Genomic DNA, 17,413 nt, shown 5'->3' on the forward strand with positions numbered 1-17,413 from the left:
AAAACGTGGAGCTTGGTTATGTGGGGAAACGTCGAACATTATGTCCGTCATCAAATCGCCAAGCCCTAGTGCAAAGATTAATGCAGCTCCCATTTGCTTCAGGAGCCGAGCAATCCGTCAAACGCAGTCATTTAAGGACTAGTTTAATGAAAAAATACCACGCATGGTTAAAGGTCTCATCTTTTTGTCTTTTTTTCCCTCTTACATCTGCCTCTGCTTCTCAGGAAATGTACAAAGCAAGCAAGTATGAGGTGTCTCCTGACATGAAGCATGTGCTGCTGGCCTACAACGTTGCACCGGTGAGCTTCTCATTTGTTTGCTTGTTTTTTGAATTAGCAAACTGACAGCCAAATATGTCAGCCGCCTCCACTGGGGGGTTGGGGTATAGTGCAGCGAAGGCAGGGAAGAGAGGAAGGAGGGAGGGAGGAGAAAGTAATCATGGCGGGGTGTGAAGGCCTGTCGCACACCGCTGCCTGTCAACGATGGCGGCGGGGGCCAGCACAGCCGAGTGGAACTGTAGCGAGGGAGGCAGAAACACAAACAAACCCCTCAGTGCTGCACAGGCTCGCAGGGAGGGAGATGAGATCGACAGAAGGAACAGGAAGTATTGGCCAGGAATATATCATTTCTGTGCAATTCTGAATAAAGTGTCCCATGACTACATCAGCTCTGCCAGCACCTTGATATGTATCAAAGCATCAAGCAACCTAATGTCGGTAGATCAAATATATTGAATCATTTTTCTAGCTGGTATCTGTGTGTTTACTTCATTCTGCTTCACCACTGAGTCACTGTAGAGAGTTTGTGCCTGTTGTTTTTATGTGAAGGATGCTGGCAGAGATATAAGCTTGTGTTATTGCCTGTGATGAATAGAAAATGTTACGACACACTAGAGATATATAGTATGTTGTACTGCATGTGTTTGCATTTGTTATTTCATCCAAACCTCCATCACCTTGATAAATGACATTCCTTCTATACGCTCACTGAAGCAGCACACAGTCACACACTGGCAAATGCACATTCACGCACACCTCATCTCTATAACATGTCGTATGTATCACGGGTGTTCATAATAAACAGAGTGTTTGCATAGTAACACTAACCATCCTCCGTTTGAATGTGAATGTGTCTCTAGTGGGCAGCGGCTTTTGCATTTCTAGCATACACAAGATGAAACTATTTTAACACAAACAATTATCTGTCAAGAACTGTTCACTAGTTAAGATTTCAAAGATGAAAGGTGAGATCATTCCAGGTTTTTAGTGTATGTTTTTAAGACATCTTGTCCAGATCAGATCACAGATCCTGAGTGGCCAATGAAATCCATAGCAGCTTCCAGTTAAATAGAAGAGAGCCAAATATGTTTATTTGGAGACTAATTAAAGAGTAACTTAACACCAGGCTGAAAATTCATGTTCTCTGCCCTCTCTGATTGAAAGTGTGAAGGCTGTTTCACCTTTAACCACACCCAACAGTGATGTCACGGTGTACTGACACACCCTAGAATACACATGTACATCACTGTAGCAAGGTAAGATGTTAAGCCACTTGAGGTCAGAAAAAACAAGATTTTTAGGGGGTGTTAAGTTACTCTTAAACCTTTTGATATGTAATGGAGCTGTACACCAATATGGACCAAAAACTAAACAAACTATAACAGTATTATTGTGCTGAAGCTAACTATGTTTTTATGGCAGTGCTAAAGATTTTGAAAGTATTTTTTCTTAGAATTACCCACTAACAGCTCTCCTTTTCCTTAAGTTAATGTTAATAAAAAAGTTTTTTTTACATTCTTCATTTTCAAAGAACTCATTAGTAAGTCTTGCCTAATTGTGACGTCCACATTGATTTTTAATGAATCATTAAAAAAAACAGTTTAAATCAAGATGTCAAGGTAAAACTGTCACCTGTTTAATGTGAAGTGATCTGATGTGAATCCTTTCCTGCTGCCTCTTCTTCCAGGTGTACCAGCATTCTTACACGGCCTTCTACATTATCTGCAGTCTGGAGACTCCGTAAGTAGGCAACAGGGCTGCATTGTTCCATTTACATTGTATATCATTATCCTATCCTGTAGTATCTCACCTGACCTCGCTGCCCACGACACTCATTCCCACCTGTTCTCACAACCTGTTCTCACAGTACCTCCTAAAAGCACCTCTGATCTCTGATCTTCATTTCTTTGTGTTAAAAACATATGAAGGAGTAACAGAAAATGTTCATTATGACATGAAATTATTTTCTCACTCCTGACAAACAACAAAAAACAATGACACACATTTTCAAAACATCCAGTTTAAAAAGCCAGAACTTGTAGCAATTGATTAACTGGTATTGACCAGCAGCCAATACATATTATGATCATTTTGTCCAGTAAGTAGACACCTCACTTATTTCCCTTTTGAATTACTTTCACACCACGTCATAGTATTACAGCACTGTCAGCAGCTCTTGTGTTCAAATCTATTTGTGTGCTGCCACCCAGTGGTAATGTGCCGAAAAAACACCTCAGCTGATGACCTCATTCATCCTCAGCTCCAGACAAAGACATAGAGGCAGTGGCACCTCTAATTCTGCAGCCTGCACTGCGCATCACTTTTCCCAATAAGAATAGGTGACAGTGTTATAGAGTGCTGGTATTTATGGATACACTTAAACCTTTGTTCTCAGATGTGATACACTTGTTCTTCTGCTGCAGCAGTGCTGGAAACAGACAGTCTCAGTGTGTATGTGTCTGCACTTCTATCTGATAGCATTGTTTCCTCTGTCTGTGCACCCCAGGGAGACGTGGAACTTGAACCCTCCAGAGGTGCGAAATGCTCAGCTGCAGTACGCAGGCTGGGGACCCCAGGGTCAGCAACTGGTAAGAACTACAGTTTCCATGTTTGTCTCTGGTCTCATCTCTGTCTGCTGAGCAATGATGTTTCAAAGTTAAGATTCAAACCATCTTCATTGTCAAACATATAGCCATTGAAACTTGTCTTTGATGTGGAGCACTATACTGAACTATATAATAAAAACACACACACAGACAAACATTCTGGATTACAAAAATAGAGTTAATATGGCTATAGAAGTACAAAAGATGTGGAAAGTGCTAGCATCCAGTGTCCTTTACTGCCAGTTAATAAAGTTAATGAAAGACAAGAAGAATTAATGATTTTAGGGGAATTTATATCTGCCCCCCTGATGGGAGGAGCTGAGTGATGAAGGGGGTTTGAAAGGTACTTGTGTTCCCTATGTTTAAACCTGCATTTATTGCTTTGTGGATACTTGGGGGGGGGCAGCGCAACAAGCAGTTAACACAACACTGACAGATCAAATTGTAAAATTGATATGGTGAATGTTATGACTGTATTATTTAAACATCGAGCAGACACGGAGCAACATTAGCATTCATTTGGATTTGTGTCTGTATGAATGTAAGTCCAATACTCACTCTCCTTTTAGTTCTGGTTTGCTCTGAACCAACTCCTGAGGTGAATATCTGGCTCTTTAGCTGCTAAATGCTGCACTGTGTTCATCAGCTAGTCGCTAACTTCGTCTGTCAGTTGGTGCTGGACAGCACATAGTGGGTTTTTAGAGCTTTTTTTACTGATGAGAGCAGTGAGACACTGAGTCAAAACAATAAGTAGTGGTCCATAAAATCAAAACACTGAGCTGAAAAGCGCTAAAACGCTCTGTACATCTGAGGGGATATGGGAGTTGGGTGATCATTCTCTGTGGATTCATCACTATGAGCGACACCTTGTTACGTACATGTAGTAATTTGATCTGTTGTTAATATAAAAATATTGATTAGAGCAGCTTTAAGGTAACTTTTTGTGCAATTATGTGCATATTCCAATGTCAGTCTTAATACAGATGTCAAATCCTTTGAAGGTTGCAGCCCATGAAGGTGGGTCAGGCCTTACATAGAACAAAACTAATGGTGCATTCAAGTGCTCCTTGTTAAATTACAAAGTCAGATAATTCAGGAAATTAACCTTAAACGGCTGAGTAAATATCAGTGGTAAAGAGGGACAAGTTCCATCATACGTAAGATTACAGTTGGAGTTGTAACATTTCACTTAAACACACAATTGAAAACTGGCAAACAGGGTATCAGGGTAATGGTAAATGTATCCATATAACACCCTCTGAACAAACTGTGGAGTTTATGCCTGACTTCCATTATTTGCATCCTCCAGTGGCTTTTTCAGTGGTCCACTTCATGTGATAGATTTATCAGTGATTGATGACCCCCTGAACACAAATACCTGATATATACGACATGGTCATGTTACACTTTCTGACTCATCTTTATGTTTCAGTGGCAGCATTTTCTTCAACTGAATGGTATGGTATACGTTTGAGTCCTTCAAAACAGTACACACAAACTATTTTTTCCCTCAGGGTGTAAATCATCTTAATGATTCACTGAGATTTCCCAGTAAACAAATTTCAAATGAAACACTGTTGTTTGAATCACAAGAAGCAATGGTCCTTTGCAACTCTTCCAAGATGAGTCATTTTCCACCTCCATCATCAAACAGTCGAACTTGTCAGAGCATTAATGAGCTTCAGCCTGTTGGTTTGCAGGGCAGACAGACTGTAAGTGATAACATCCTGCAGCACAATGCTATTAATTACTTGTTATCTCGTCAGTGGATTAATTAACACAGTCGCAAGATTGATATAGCCTCAAGTTTCCCACCATTAGTCGTGAAGTGGTTTTACTTCCATCATCCGAGTTATGTTAGCGTGAAACTAAGTAGCAGCTGGTTTCCCTGAAGGTTCAGATGTCCTCTGTTGAAGAGGTGGAGGTTGAAGTGAGCGATGTCCATCAGCTAAAACAAGCTAACACAGTTTGCAAGCCAAGGCATGCATTGTCATATTTAGACATCTAATATACCTAAACCAGCCCACCTGTTATCCTGTTCCCAAATCCCTTATGCACTTAATTAAAACTCCTTTATTTTCCCATAGAGAATGAGCATATACATGCCCGTATTTACACTCACAAACACAGCTGTCCAGCCACATGTTAAGCCATGTGTTAGGCTAAAAAGTCAATGTAATTGGATAAATAAGTGGCATCTTATTTTCACAGAGGCATGTGTCTGCACAAAGATGTTTCTAACCTTTTTTTTGTGGAAAGTACTGTAAATCCCCTAGTGAATGGAAGAGTTTATTTTCCCTGCTCCCTGTAGCCGGCTAATCTTCAACACGTGGCTGACACACATTTACACAATCAAAGTTTGGACGCTCAGCCCCAGGAGGCCTAACCTTTTGTATTACATTATAAAGAGAGAGAGAGAGAGAGAGAGAGAGAGATAGTGTGTGGGTGAGAGAGACAGAGAGAAAAAGAGACTGTAAGACACATCACTGATCAGTACAGTGTGTATATTCTTTGGTCCACAACAATGGAAAATTTGCTCTGTAGCATCATTTTAGGCTTATGCTTGCCAATTAGTAAAAGAATGCAAGCAATTAAGTATTGCACTTCCATTGGGGGAATTACAAGATTGAAAGAGATATATTGAAATTGTATCCCTACTGGAGCCTACATTTCCTATAATGCATCTTGATAGCATCTTTCTTTTAGACCTTCCCTACCTGGCCTACGCTCACATCTTTCAAACTCCACATTACCAGTTTGTAAAAAAGGCTTTCTGCTAAACAACACCAAGTCACCGCTAGTGTCTTTGTGAGACTGTACTTAGGCACAGCAGCGCTTTAAGCTAAATGCTAACAAGCTCGCAATGACGTGCTGTTAACGTGTTAACATGCTGAGGTATTATGTTTACTATGTTCACTGTCGTAGTTTAGCGTGTTAGCATGCAAACGTTAGCTAAATAGCACTAAATACAAAGTACAGCTGAGCTCATAAATCATTAGACAAACATTTTTACCCACATATGGTGTTAGATGAAAAGTTAAGTGATCTCAAAAGTTACTAGAATTCAATAGGAACTGGGGAACATGAATATCTTGACCAAATTCCATGACAATCCATCCAATAGTTGTCCAGACATTTCATTCGAAATCACAAATGTAAACCCCTCGGTCCTGGAGAAAAAGTCAGAGGATCACCAAAGTCAGTAGGTTTCAGCCACTGTCTATACCAAATTTCATTACAATCTCTCCAGTAGTAGATATTCTTGTCTGGACCAAAGTGGTGGACCGACACACCGTCCCACTGACCAACATAGCCATCTCTGGAGTGAAAATTTATGGGGTGCCCCTTTAATGCCACTTGAGAACACATTAATATATTGCTAAAACCTCACATTTTGTGGTTGTTTGCTTTTAATTTGTTAAGTTTACATTCTCCTACCTAAACAGCACCCTAGTTTACTTGATAAAGAAGTGAAATAGAATAAATTTTCTCATTGTGTTGGTGCGGTTGGCATCGTTCTCACCAGCCCAAACAAACCAAACTAAGTTAACAAAGTTTGTATAATCTCTTCCAAAAATTCTCGCTGAGGATAAATATGGATCCCAGCCATCACTGGCAGAGTTCTATCTTCCTTCAGAGAATGGGGCCAGGTCTTCTCTCTGTGCTGTGGCCTAGATTAGCTTCTATACAGGGACTCCATCTGCACCAAAGTGACACCAAACCACATGGGCCCCCAACTTGCGTCTCCTCAAGAGAAACCAATTGTGACAGATTTGTGTTACCTTTAAAGTGATGCAGGGTTTGCGGGAGAAACCTTTTGCTAGCTTAGTTTTTCACTGTGTATACTATAGTAAATGCCACATTGCTGAAGATTGTAAAATGCTAAATTACTGTAATTCATGTGGTAGAGTAGTGTTTTCTTTGTAGTGTTGACTCTTTTTACACTGTAGAAAGAAGGAAAAAATCAACATGCAGCAATCGTTGGCAGATACAGTATTGGATTTCCTGCTGTACATCGTCCCGTCATTTAGACTTCTCAGAGTGAATATTTGTTGGAGAATTATTCACAAACTGATACCATGATACTAGCTTGAGGCCAAGAGATTCCATAATCCTTGAGATACTGAGCAAACCCTTTTCTGTAATAGCCTGAGATTGATTTCAGCATGGCATTAAGGCTGTAACATTTTAAAATTCCAGCCCCAAGAGCCACCCAGCCCTACCACGTTCACCAAAGGTGCTGATGATCTATTATTCTCTGTAATGAAAGCGTTGACCTTCAGTTATCTTGAAAGCCCTGCAGGCCTGTGGAGGAGAGTGTCAAAGTCAAAATTTGGTCCCCCGGTTTGTCGTCTTATCAGAAATTGAAAAGACTTTGTACCTTTGTCAAAAACTTTGATACTCTACTCTAATAAAAATGTGCTTTTGCCAATAGGTGCACTGATCTCTTGTCTGTGACAGGTGAAAAAGCACCATGCAAATGTGTGTTTGGACCCCCGGGTTGATCTTAACTGTGATAGCATGACCTCTGCCTTACCCAGGTCCACCACCTGCGATATAACGTGTCTGTATAAATACCAGGCTGTCCTCAGTCTGTCTTGTGCAAGTTGATAATAATAATGCAACTGCTTATTCACTATAAGGAAATTCCCTGTAGGAAGGCTGTCAGTTGGGGTCAGCTACAGATCAATGTCCAAAGAGCTGGAAGAGATTCAGTGTTTTGCACAAGGACAGTTCAGCAAGACGGGAGCTGCTTTAAAAGAAGCTCTTACTGTGGGTTTTCCAGTTTAAAGATGGTTTGTCTATTGTTTTGCCATTTCAAAATTTGATCAAAATGGCTTTCCTCTCTTTCTTTCTTTCTTGTAGATCTTCATTTTTGAGAACAACATCTACTATCGTTCTACGGTGGAGAGCCGCTCCATTCGTCTGGTGTCTACTGGCAAAGAGGGCGTCATCTTCAATGGGCTCAGTGATTGGCTGTATGAAGGTAAGGCTGAAAAAATGCTGTTGTTTTTTAAGGAAAAATATTACTTTTTGGGAATTAACACTTATTTGCTTTCTTGCAGAGAGTTAGATGATAAAATTGATAACACTTTAATATCTGTGTTGAATATGAAGCTAGAACCAGGAGACGGTTTCCAGTATTTATGCTAACCTAAGCTATGTATTTCCAAAATGTTGAACTATTACTTATACTTTTAAAGTGACAACTTGGCTTTATGGGTTCTTTTCACCTAAAATACATAAAGACATTTTACTCACCCCCAGAGGTATTTAGCCTGGCATTATTTTTGCAAGGTTTTCAGACTGGAAATGGGGGAGAAGTTAGCCGGGCGCTGTCAGAAGTTAACAAAGTCCACCTACCTGCTGCGACTTCAGGAAGTCACTGTGCCTGGCCAAGAAATAGCACATAACCCCACATAAATCTACAAATTGTCTTGTCAAATTTATACACTTTGGCTTTTTGTACAGATTAAACAAACAGTATATAACACAAAACTACAAAGCGCTCTAAAGTTCACGATGAGATTTTCTTTGAGGACTGCTTTTGCAGTCCCCCGTTATGTTATGCGTTCTCTCGCAATACTTTTGCATTACGTCGCAATACTATTCTTCTTCCATTCCTTCAGAGCCATATGTCAACTCATTGAACTTTACTTTGAACTGGGCATTAAGTATACTAATATAGTACTACTGCTCAATAGGCATGCATGGTTATGTAATTAGTGAAAGTAAACTTAAATAAATTCATAGATCAAGAGGTCTCTCCAGAAGAAAGCAGTAGGGTAACCTGCAGGATCCCATCAGTTTCATTCATGAACAGTTACTGTACTCTGTACTGTACTGTACCCCAGAGGGGTTTCACTGAGGAAGAGGAGATGTCTCCAGAGGCAGAATTACAGATGTTCAGTTGAATCTACCCCTTAAAGTTAATGTGCTGTATTTATATGAGTCAAAAAAAAGCAACAAACAAGAAGGCATCTGAAATGCTGCAAACAGAGTCTGTGGTTCTGTCACAGAAAGAGCAGACAACACTTGCAGAGATACAGCAGGAATGCAGACCAACACAAGATGGAAAGCTTTTTGCATTTATGCACAAAACAAATTAAAATAACCTTCAATGCTGAAACAGGTTTTGGTAGAAGGCCTGTTGCTAAGTGTGGAGCAATAATTGATGCTCTTTATACATACAGCTCCCACCCAGAAGTTTGATAATGTTTTACGTGGAACGTCTTTGCAATGGACATCATATAAAGGTGAGGTGTCCATAAACAATGCTTAATGCATTGACTTGAGAATCTCCACACTACCTTCCATTCCAAATAGACATACGGCTCAGAAGGAATGGGAGAGGAAAAGTGTTGCGAGAGAACGCAAAATTTATTGCGAGAGAACACAAAACATATTGCGAGGGAATGCAAAAGTAGTCCTCAAAAAAATCTTGCCATGACCTTTAGGGGGCTCCGTACAAAACAAACTTTGACTACACAAAACAATGTATTTTTCAGACTTTTGCAAATCTTGCTTGTTTCTTGGGAAAAACTGGATGCTTTCACCTCAGTATGTCTTAATTTGAGAGGGGGAAAATCACTGTTTGGTGTAACTAATCATCAGTCATTGGCATAAGCAACATACGATTGGGGGTAAAAAGATTCAGAACCGCTGACTTAAGTCTTGATGACCAATATGGAAAATATGTAAAGTGAACCTCTTTCCTCCCTCTATCTTCCCCATCCATCCCATTACTCTAATTTGAACACTGTAGTTACACATGTATTAGCAAGTAATGACATGAGACAGTCTGACTCCCCAGTGTCTGCAGCCACATTAGTATTTTTTGGCGTGTAGCACTTGATTTCCTGCAGGTAAATTAAAAATGTAAACTCTGTCAATTCGCTTCTCTTTTCCACAGCCCCGAAAATGAATGAATGTTCTACATCGGTTGACTTTCATTAATTCAGCGGTGGCGTGTGTTGTACACACTCTGATACAGATGTCACGGTGCACTCCAAGCGTCAGCGCCACCGATCAAAGCTCACCTGTGTGCCTCGCAGTAAAAACGGGACGCGTGATGTGTTGGCATTCAACTAATGAATTTATATCCGCTGCGCTGGGTGCTCTCTCTGCTCCAGTGGAACAGTGTTTTAATAACAGAACGAGAGGGAGATGGGGAGCAGCAAGCACATAGATATAGAGATAGCAGATATATAGACAGCCTACGATATACAACAAGCTGTTAATCCTCAAGTAACAGTATAAAACAATACATATGTGTTTGATAATGTGAATGGCTGTCACAGAGGAGGCTTCTGAGGATTTAGAAGCTGTGACACAGAGATTATCTTAGGTCACCAGTACACCAGGAGCTGTGTGGCTGTTTCCTCCTCAGGACTGGTCTGTTTTTATTTAATGTTATCAACCCACGCTCCTCTTATCTCTGCATTAGCCAGGCTGACATTGGAAACTGCTTCCATCCTTCAAGAGCAATATCCATTCTCATCCATTTAAACATTAATCAGAGCGCTATTGCAGTGTCTGACCCCCCCCGACTCATATTTATGCGCTACTGAAGGCTTGATAATTTACACTCATCATTTGACCAGATAAATCTTTCACTGAGAGATAAAACACAGAATCAGCTTCATAATGTTGAGATAACAGTGAATTGTGGAACAACAGAATAGTATTTTGTGTATTCCTGCATTTAACTTTCTAAATGTATATAGTGTGATGTGATGGCATGTTGAGATTCTTCCAGTCCTCTAGTTTAAAAGAAAATGTTACATCATTCTCTTCATATATTAGAATATTTGGTGCATATCTTTACTGTATTTTTAAAATGTTTTCTGTTTCATCCCGTTCACAAAGCCAGGTTCACAGAGCCCTGACCTCAACCCCGTGTAGTACCTTATGGATGAATTGGAACACCGACTGTGAGCTAGGCCTCTCCCAACATCAGTGGCCACCCTTACTAATGTAATGCTCTTGTGGCTGAATGGGAGCAAATCCCTGCAGCCAGGTTTCAAAATCTTGTGGAAGGCCTTCCCAAAATACTGGAAGCTGAATTTTCAACAATCACATATGGGTGTAATGTTTAGGTGTCGACAACGTTTTGCCAAAATGGATTCCAACTTGATTTGTTTGTATCTGGTTTTATTTCTTTATTTTTGCTAATACACTAAAAGTCATTTTCATTCCAATTAATGATAAATCCCTTTTGAAAATAAATGTGTATAATCCTGTAAATAGATTTGGCGTTGGCCCAGCGGTGATGCGAGCATCTGCAGGGGAGCTTAGAAACCATGTCAGGTTGTGTTTACATTCATCAGTGAGACTGCAAGGCAGAAGATTTTCCATGCTAATGACTCAGGTTCTGCTCTGGCCAAGGTCAAGCTGAGGCACAGACTGCAGCTGAGGAAAAATTAGGTCTTAAGCTCTGGCTGTCGCTGCGCGGCGGATTTGATGCTGAGGGGTGAAAGGTTGGCAAATAATCTCCCAGGCTTGAATATCCTCTGACTTACATTGCTGTTGAATCCATGAATGTGTGTGTGTGTTTGTAGAGTGTATGCAGGACAGACACAAAGAGACAGGGAAAAAAATTTAAAGAGACACAGCCAAGTACCCTGTCGGCTGTGTGTAATAGTCCAAAACGCCTCGGGAGAGTCTCAAGTGTTCTGTCATCTGTCGGCTGTCTGATTATTAAGGCTGCGCTGATACTGACACATCCTGCAGTGTGACGCAGCCCAAGGAAACAACTGTTTATTGGGCTCTGGTGCGCCGAGATAAAAACCCGGCGTTGCTTTGATTTGAGTCATGTTTGCCCCATAGATGTTTGGCTAGATGACTGTTTGCATCGAGAGCATTGCATTGTTCGTGGGGTCTGTGTCTGTTTATCGCTCTGTTTGTGGCTGAGCCTGCGGGGCATAGAGTAACCACATAATCAACACTTGTGTGCTGGAAAAGGAAAGATTAATAAAGGGAATAAAAATGTTGGTTTTAGTTTGGCGTAAATACAAGCTGAAACTGATGTGAGACACAGTTGGAAATCATTTTGTAGAACTTTAGTGCATCCATGCTGCATTGCCTGTAGATTGTCACACAAAAATCAGGTTTGGGAAAGTCAGTATCAATCCGTCTTCTCAGCACAAAAGAAACTTGATGATTTTTTGCAAGATTTGGTATCTATTTCTTTGATATTGTCAATGTCGGATACTGATTTGGAGCTATTAGTAAACAAAATCTTCTTTTGCCACCTGAGACAATTTTAGGATCAATTCCAAAAAACTGCATTTTGAATAACATCTTATAGGCTTGTATTTTTAATTATCACCCATAGTTTGTAACGCAACGTTTCTGTCAAAAATTCATCTCAAACCCTGGTGACATCATCAGTGTTATTTCCATCCAGGGCCACAGACAACATTATACAACTGTTTTCAAAGGCTAATAATTACTCCTTGTGACGAGTAAACTGACTTTCATGTGTAAAATCGACGCCGTGCCCCTTTAAGTTACTGTATAACAATTTGTCTGTGGTACCATTGCAGGGTAAATGTATACTCAGGGGCTACATCCTCCAATACTTTTCTTTCCTACTCTTTGCTTAATAGAGACCTGCAAAATAACGACTCACTGTAATAGCACTTTCTTCCTGCACCATCTAGCAATGTTGTCTTTGGATTGAGCCACAAACTATAGATGAGGCTCTGAAGATGCTCCGCAAAATCTCACCTCACTCTGTCATGTGCTTTTCTATTCTTGCTCAATTATCACTTGCACTTTCACCCCAGTCATCGCAGTGGTATCTGTACAGTATTTATAGTAATAGCTGTATTTCTCTGACATGTTTTTTGGCATGTAGAGTGGAATACTAGAATGTCATGTCATCTAACCAACCTGCCTGTCAGAGAGCCAGGAGGGAGGGTGTGTCTCTGCTGTCAGATTTCAGCTTGAGAAAACAAGTGATTTATTTCTTATTATTTACATTTAATATGACAAATGAATAATACAGTGGTTCACAATCAGTTAGTGGGCCATAATAAATCCAGGCCAGCTTTTCTTGGATTTCATTTTGTCTTGTGTGATTGGTAGAGGTGACCGTAGAATTGATGCAGGTGTTTCCTATGATTGGTGGGGTGGACTACTGGCTATGAATATTCAGGACACAAGAGGAAAGTAGTTAGACTCCAAAAAACCAGCATATGTGTCTGTGCTATAGTGCTGCTCTACTCTATGGTTTTAGCATGTGACACTGCTGCCCTCTGTTGGAAACACGTGGTCGACTTTGATCACTTTGTCAATGCAGATTCCTAGAGCTTCAATACTACCACATGGCTCGTATCCTCAATAAGCATATATTTTTTTAGCATTCCTGCTCGTAGCAAGAAATAAATACCACCTGCAAAGTTTTTTGCACTCACTATTTCCCATTAGCCACTTGACTCACGGTGTCTCATGCATTAATAATGTCCTTTACTAAGTGAATAGTGTAGTCTGCACAGCATGATGGAACATGGAGCGAGGAGATGAGCCTCCAAAAGCCCATGTTGGTAATAATCACAATGAAAAAAGAGAGACACACAATCTCATGACTTAAGAGAAAGACAATGAGTTAGCTTATCAAAAGTGGTTCACTTACACTCCCTTTCTCATTATTACTTTCTCTCTCTTTTGTCCCCTCACTTTCTTTTGTAATCATGCACATATCAACATGCTTCTAGAAACGTAACTACTTTCTCCTTGTCTAGCCAAGGTGACTGGGCATCCCCAGCCAAGCGGATCCGACAGCCCAGTGGGTCCACTCCACATGGAAAGCTTTTTCAGCTGCCGCTGGCTAAGTCAGCAGGCAGCGGCGGAACCGGCCATGCGGGAAATCATTATTTATTTAGATTTTTTTTTTTTTTTCATTTGCAAATGCAGCATAATGCTGTGCTGTGCTGCTCTGTTCATCATCAGACAGTGAGATCCAATCATTCCCCACTGAGCTGTGCCAGCAGGGTGCAGGTGGACACACCAGGCAGGCAGGGAGAGCAAAGACTAACTGGACTAAATGTTGCCATTAGCCCTACTTCTTCTTGTTACTGGCATAGAGATGTCTGGTGTTATAATTAGTTTAGTAGTGTCCAGCAGTGGAAAGACTCTACAGGCGCAATTACTTTTTCAGAATTGCATTAGAAAACAAATGTACATAAGCATCTGTACTGAGGGTGTTTGTCAAATGATGCTGCATATCAAGTAATTCCACCAAGCGTGCACAGTTAATGAAAATGCTAATTGGTAGTTGATGTCTGTTAATTCCCCAAAGCCAGCACCCAGTCCCACAGATAAACAGCATTAATGCAATTTTAATTGCAAAAGTTGATTTAAATGTAGCTAGTGGCACGCTATAACAATAAGTCGAACTGTTTCGATGCCGTCTGCGCCGTCGCCACAGACTTAATAATGAAGTAGATTTGACACAGCTATACTTTATGTTGTCAAAAAGTTCCCTCAGTGAGCTTTTATTTGCATAATTTCTTAATAACTCACTGTGTGTTGACAAGGAGTTTATGTAGCAGCAGAGATGAAGGACCTGGACTGCTCTTGTCCCCGATTATGCTCCCTCTGTCTGTTGAACAAGAGTGTGTGTGATTGCTACATTATTTTAAACACACACCGTGTGTTGCTGAAACTGGTACACACACACACACACAGAGGTAACGCCAACCCAAAAACTAAAGTTATCTGGTGAAGTACACTGTGTACCTGGTGAGAAATTGCTGTTTGGTTCATTTCTAGGAAATGTAGCTGAGTTCTATTTGGGTCGATAGGCTCTACCCAGATTTAAAGGTTCTGTGATTTATCACCTCAACATTTGGTTCTCTGTGTGTGTTTGTGTGTAGGTTTAAGTGAGTCCAAATATAACAGGTCAGGCAAGAGTTAGTACGTATTGGTAATTAGGCAGACAGGGTAACTTTTTAGTTTCTGCCACTTTTACCTGATTTTTAGGGGGGGGTTTATAACTATTCATTTGTATTTTTGGTTTAAATGGTTTGTGATGAACTGGTACTTTCTTCTGGTACTGGTACTGTGGGTTTTGGCACTTGGACTTTGACACTTGCTCAAGCTCCATATTTTTGACTGTTGTGTAATGGAATAACTGTTCAACTTTACATCCATAAATCCCGTACGATGGCCAGTAGGAGACAACATTCATGCATGAACAATTTCGTGTTTCTATGAACAGAGAACAATGCAATACAAAGGGTTCTACTAATGATACAGCATTTTATAGACATTTTCCCATAACACCCCTTAATTTCTAAACCTTCCACGAACAACAGTATGAATCTATTAGCCTGCAGTCATGTAATTAACTTGTCTCTCTGCTGTGTGAGTTTGTATTCACTGTCATTATGATTGATGGTCATTTTCTTCTTACTCTTCCAGAGGAGATTTTCCACTCCCATATTGCCCATTGGTGGTCTCCAGATGGTGCTCGGTTAGCATACGCCACCATCAATGACACCCTGGTGCCCAGGATGGAGCTGCCTATGTTCACAGGCACACCCTACCCATTGGGGAAAGAGTACCACTACCCTAAGGTGCACAGTTTTATCCTCAACGCTACGTTGCGTAAGTGTTGTTATATCATTTTAATTTTCTCTTGTTTCCTTGTCCGATTCAGGCCGGTGAGGAGAACCCAGTTATCACTCTGTATGTTGTGAACCTTAACGGTCCTCTTCATACCATCGAGATGAGGAGACCCGATGATCCTAGGATAGGGTGAGGCATGCAGACTGTCAACCAATCAATTTGCGCATTTTACTCCTCCTGCATTAATTCCATAAATTTACACATTCTGTTCACATATTCATATATTCTCTCATGTGTGTAAACCCTCTCCATGGATTAATTTTCTGATGCTATATAGGTCAGCACATTTCTCAGATATCATATTCTTTTAATTTCCTTTGTATCATTATGGTCTGCTCCTGTCATTGTGCATATCCTGCAAAGATTCTGTAAATTCTAATCCTCCAGTGATGCATTTTTACTTAACGTGGTCCCATGTTTAGTTCCATTAGTTTTAATGCCCCCATTTGCGCTGTTCATATTTATACCCAATTTTTTATTCCTCCTTTCCTGTGGCTCATTATATGCTTCTCTAATATCTCAATTTCTCTGCAAGATCATTAATGTTTCATCCTTTTTTAAAATTTGATCACAATCTACAAATAATAAATGGAAACATTTTGGCACTTTTTTCTGTCATTGATTGGTCATTTACCCATTGACGATACTGATTCGCAGACCTTGCAATGTAAATGAAGGTAATCGTTATTTAATCATTTCTCTGTGTTTGTCAGTGAGTATTATGTGACCATGGTGAAATGGGCCACCACCACCAAACTGGCCATCAACTGGCTGAACAGAGCCCAGAACATCTCGATACTCACACTGTGTGAGGCCACAACGGGAGTCTGCACAAAGGTACGCCTGAGTCCTGTGTATTGTGTGTGTATTGTGCGTATCAAAGACACTCAGGGCTGTTTTCATACACCAACTGAAACCTGTCAACCTGTCTCTACAGAAACATGAGGATGAAAGTGAAGGATGGCTGCACAGACAGGTGAGAATAATGACATACATGTAAGAAATATTTGGAGTTGTTGATTAAGAGTAACTATGTTAGATTTAACTCTGATCTTCTCTGTGTCTTCAGAATGAGAAGCCTCTGTTTTCCAAAGATGGGCTGAAGCTGTTCTTCACCCGTGCCATTCCTCAAGGAGGCAGGGGCAAGTTCTTCCACATCTCCATGTCCATCTCCCAGGTAGGAAAATATTTGTGTACAGTATTGTTTAGAGTTATCAAACATTTATCATTTTATTATTTCCTTAAAAGTAATCCTTAGTGTTTTTAATATTATTTTAAAATGGTTTTTATGTTCCAACAACCTTATAAGAAGTGAGTCTCTGAATTTTTCAACAGGCAATTTTGCAGTTAAACTTTATTCTTGGTAACACAAACTTACTGTAGCTCACTAGCCTGTGTTATTTTATACACATTTTAGGCAATACACTTTTGTTGTCTTAATGTGCACTTGTCATCATATAATAAAGTCACCTTTTTTCCATTTATCTCCAAAGCCCAACACCAGTACAGACACACTGCAGTCCATCACATCTGGAGACTGGGATGTCACCCAAGTCCTGGCCTATAATGAGGACAGCCAATTGATGTGAGCACCCGCAAACCACCAGCAACAGCCGAACCAAACCAGCATCACCACTCACAGCAACAAAAACCAGTCACAATTCTGTAGCTTATATGTGATAAGAAAAGCTTAAAACGTTCTGAGCTGCTTCAGCAAAACTCGCTTGGACGAGGACTTTGCTGAAGTTTTCATACAAGAGAGACAATGTGTTGAATGTTTCAGCACCATGGACAGAGACAGAGAGAGACCCCACACTCAAATGCTGGGTTTCTCTCGGTGTCTCCCTGCATTTGAATGCTTCAGTAACATGGACAGAACACTGTCCAACAGGC

At 40.4% G+C, this 17,413-nt stretch overlaps 1 protein-coding gene across 7 annotated transcripts in view; it reads left to right on the forward strand.

Moving 5' to 3' along the window:
- Positions 1 to 17,413, forward strand: part of LOC122866591 (dipeptidyl aminopeptidase-like protein 6) — a 198,030-nt gene that overhangs the window by 168,179 nt on the left and 12,438 nt on the right. For all 7 annotated transcript variants that reach the window (XM_044176432.1, XM_044176434.1, XM_044176438.1 and 4 more), the window contains 10 exons: positions 225 to 299; positions 1,966 to 2,018; positions 2,785 to 2,866; positions 7,751 to 7,871; positions 15,314 to 15,468; positions 15,552 to 15,649; positions 16,234 to 16,357; positions 16,458 to 16,496; positions 16,590 to 16,697; positions 17,014 to 17,105. In XM_044176432.1, coding sequence (XP_044032367.1) covers positions 225 to 299; positions 1,966 to 2,018; positions 2,785 to 2,866; positions 7,751 to 7,871; positions 15,314 to 15,468; positions 15,552 to 15,649; positions 16,234 to 16,357; positions 16,458 to 16,496; positions 16,590 to 16,697; positions 17,014 to 17,105 — 947 coding nt within the window. The remainder of the gene's footprint in view (positions 1 to 224; positions 300 to 1,965; positions 2,019 to 2,784; positions 2,867 to 7,750; positions 7,872 to 15,313; positions 15,469 to 15,551; positions 15,650 to 16,233; positions 16,358 to 16,457; positions 16,497 to 16,589; positions 16,698 to 17,013; positions 17,106 to 17,413) is intronic.

Source organism: Siniperca chuatsi, linkage group LG19 (assembly GCF_020085105.1).
Source record: "Siniperca chuatsi isolate FFG_IHB_CAS linkage group LG19, ASM2008510v1, whole genome shotgun sequence".
In the NCBI taxonomy this organism is placed as follows: domain Eukaryota; kingdom Metazoa; phylum Chordata; class Actinopteri; order Centrarchiformes; family Sinipercidae; genus Siniperca; species Siniperca chuatsi.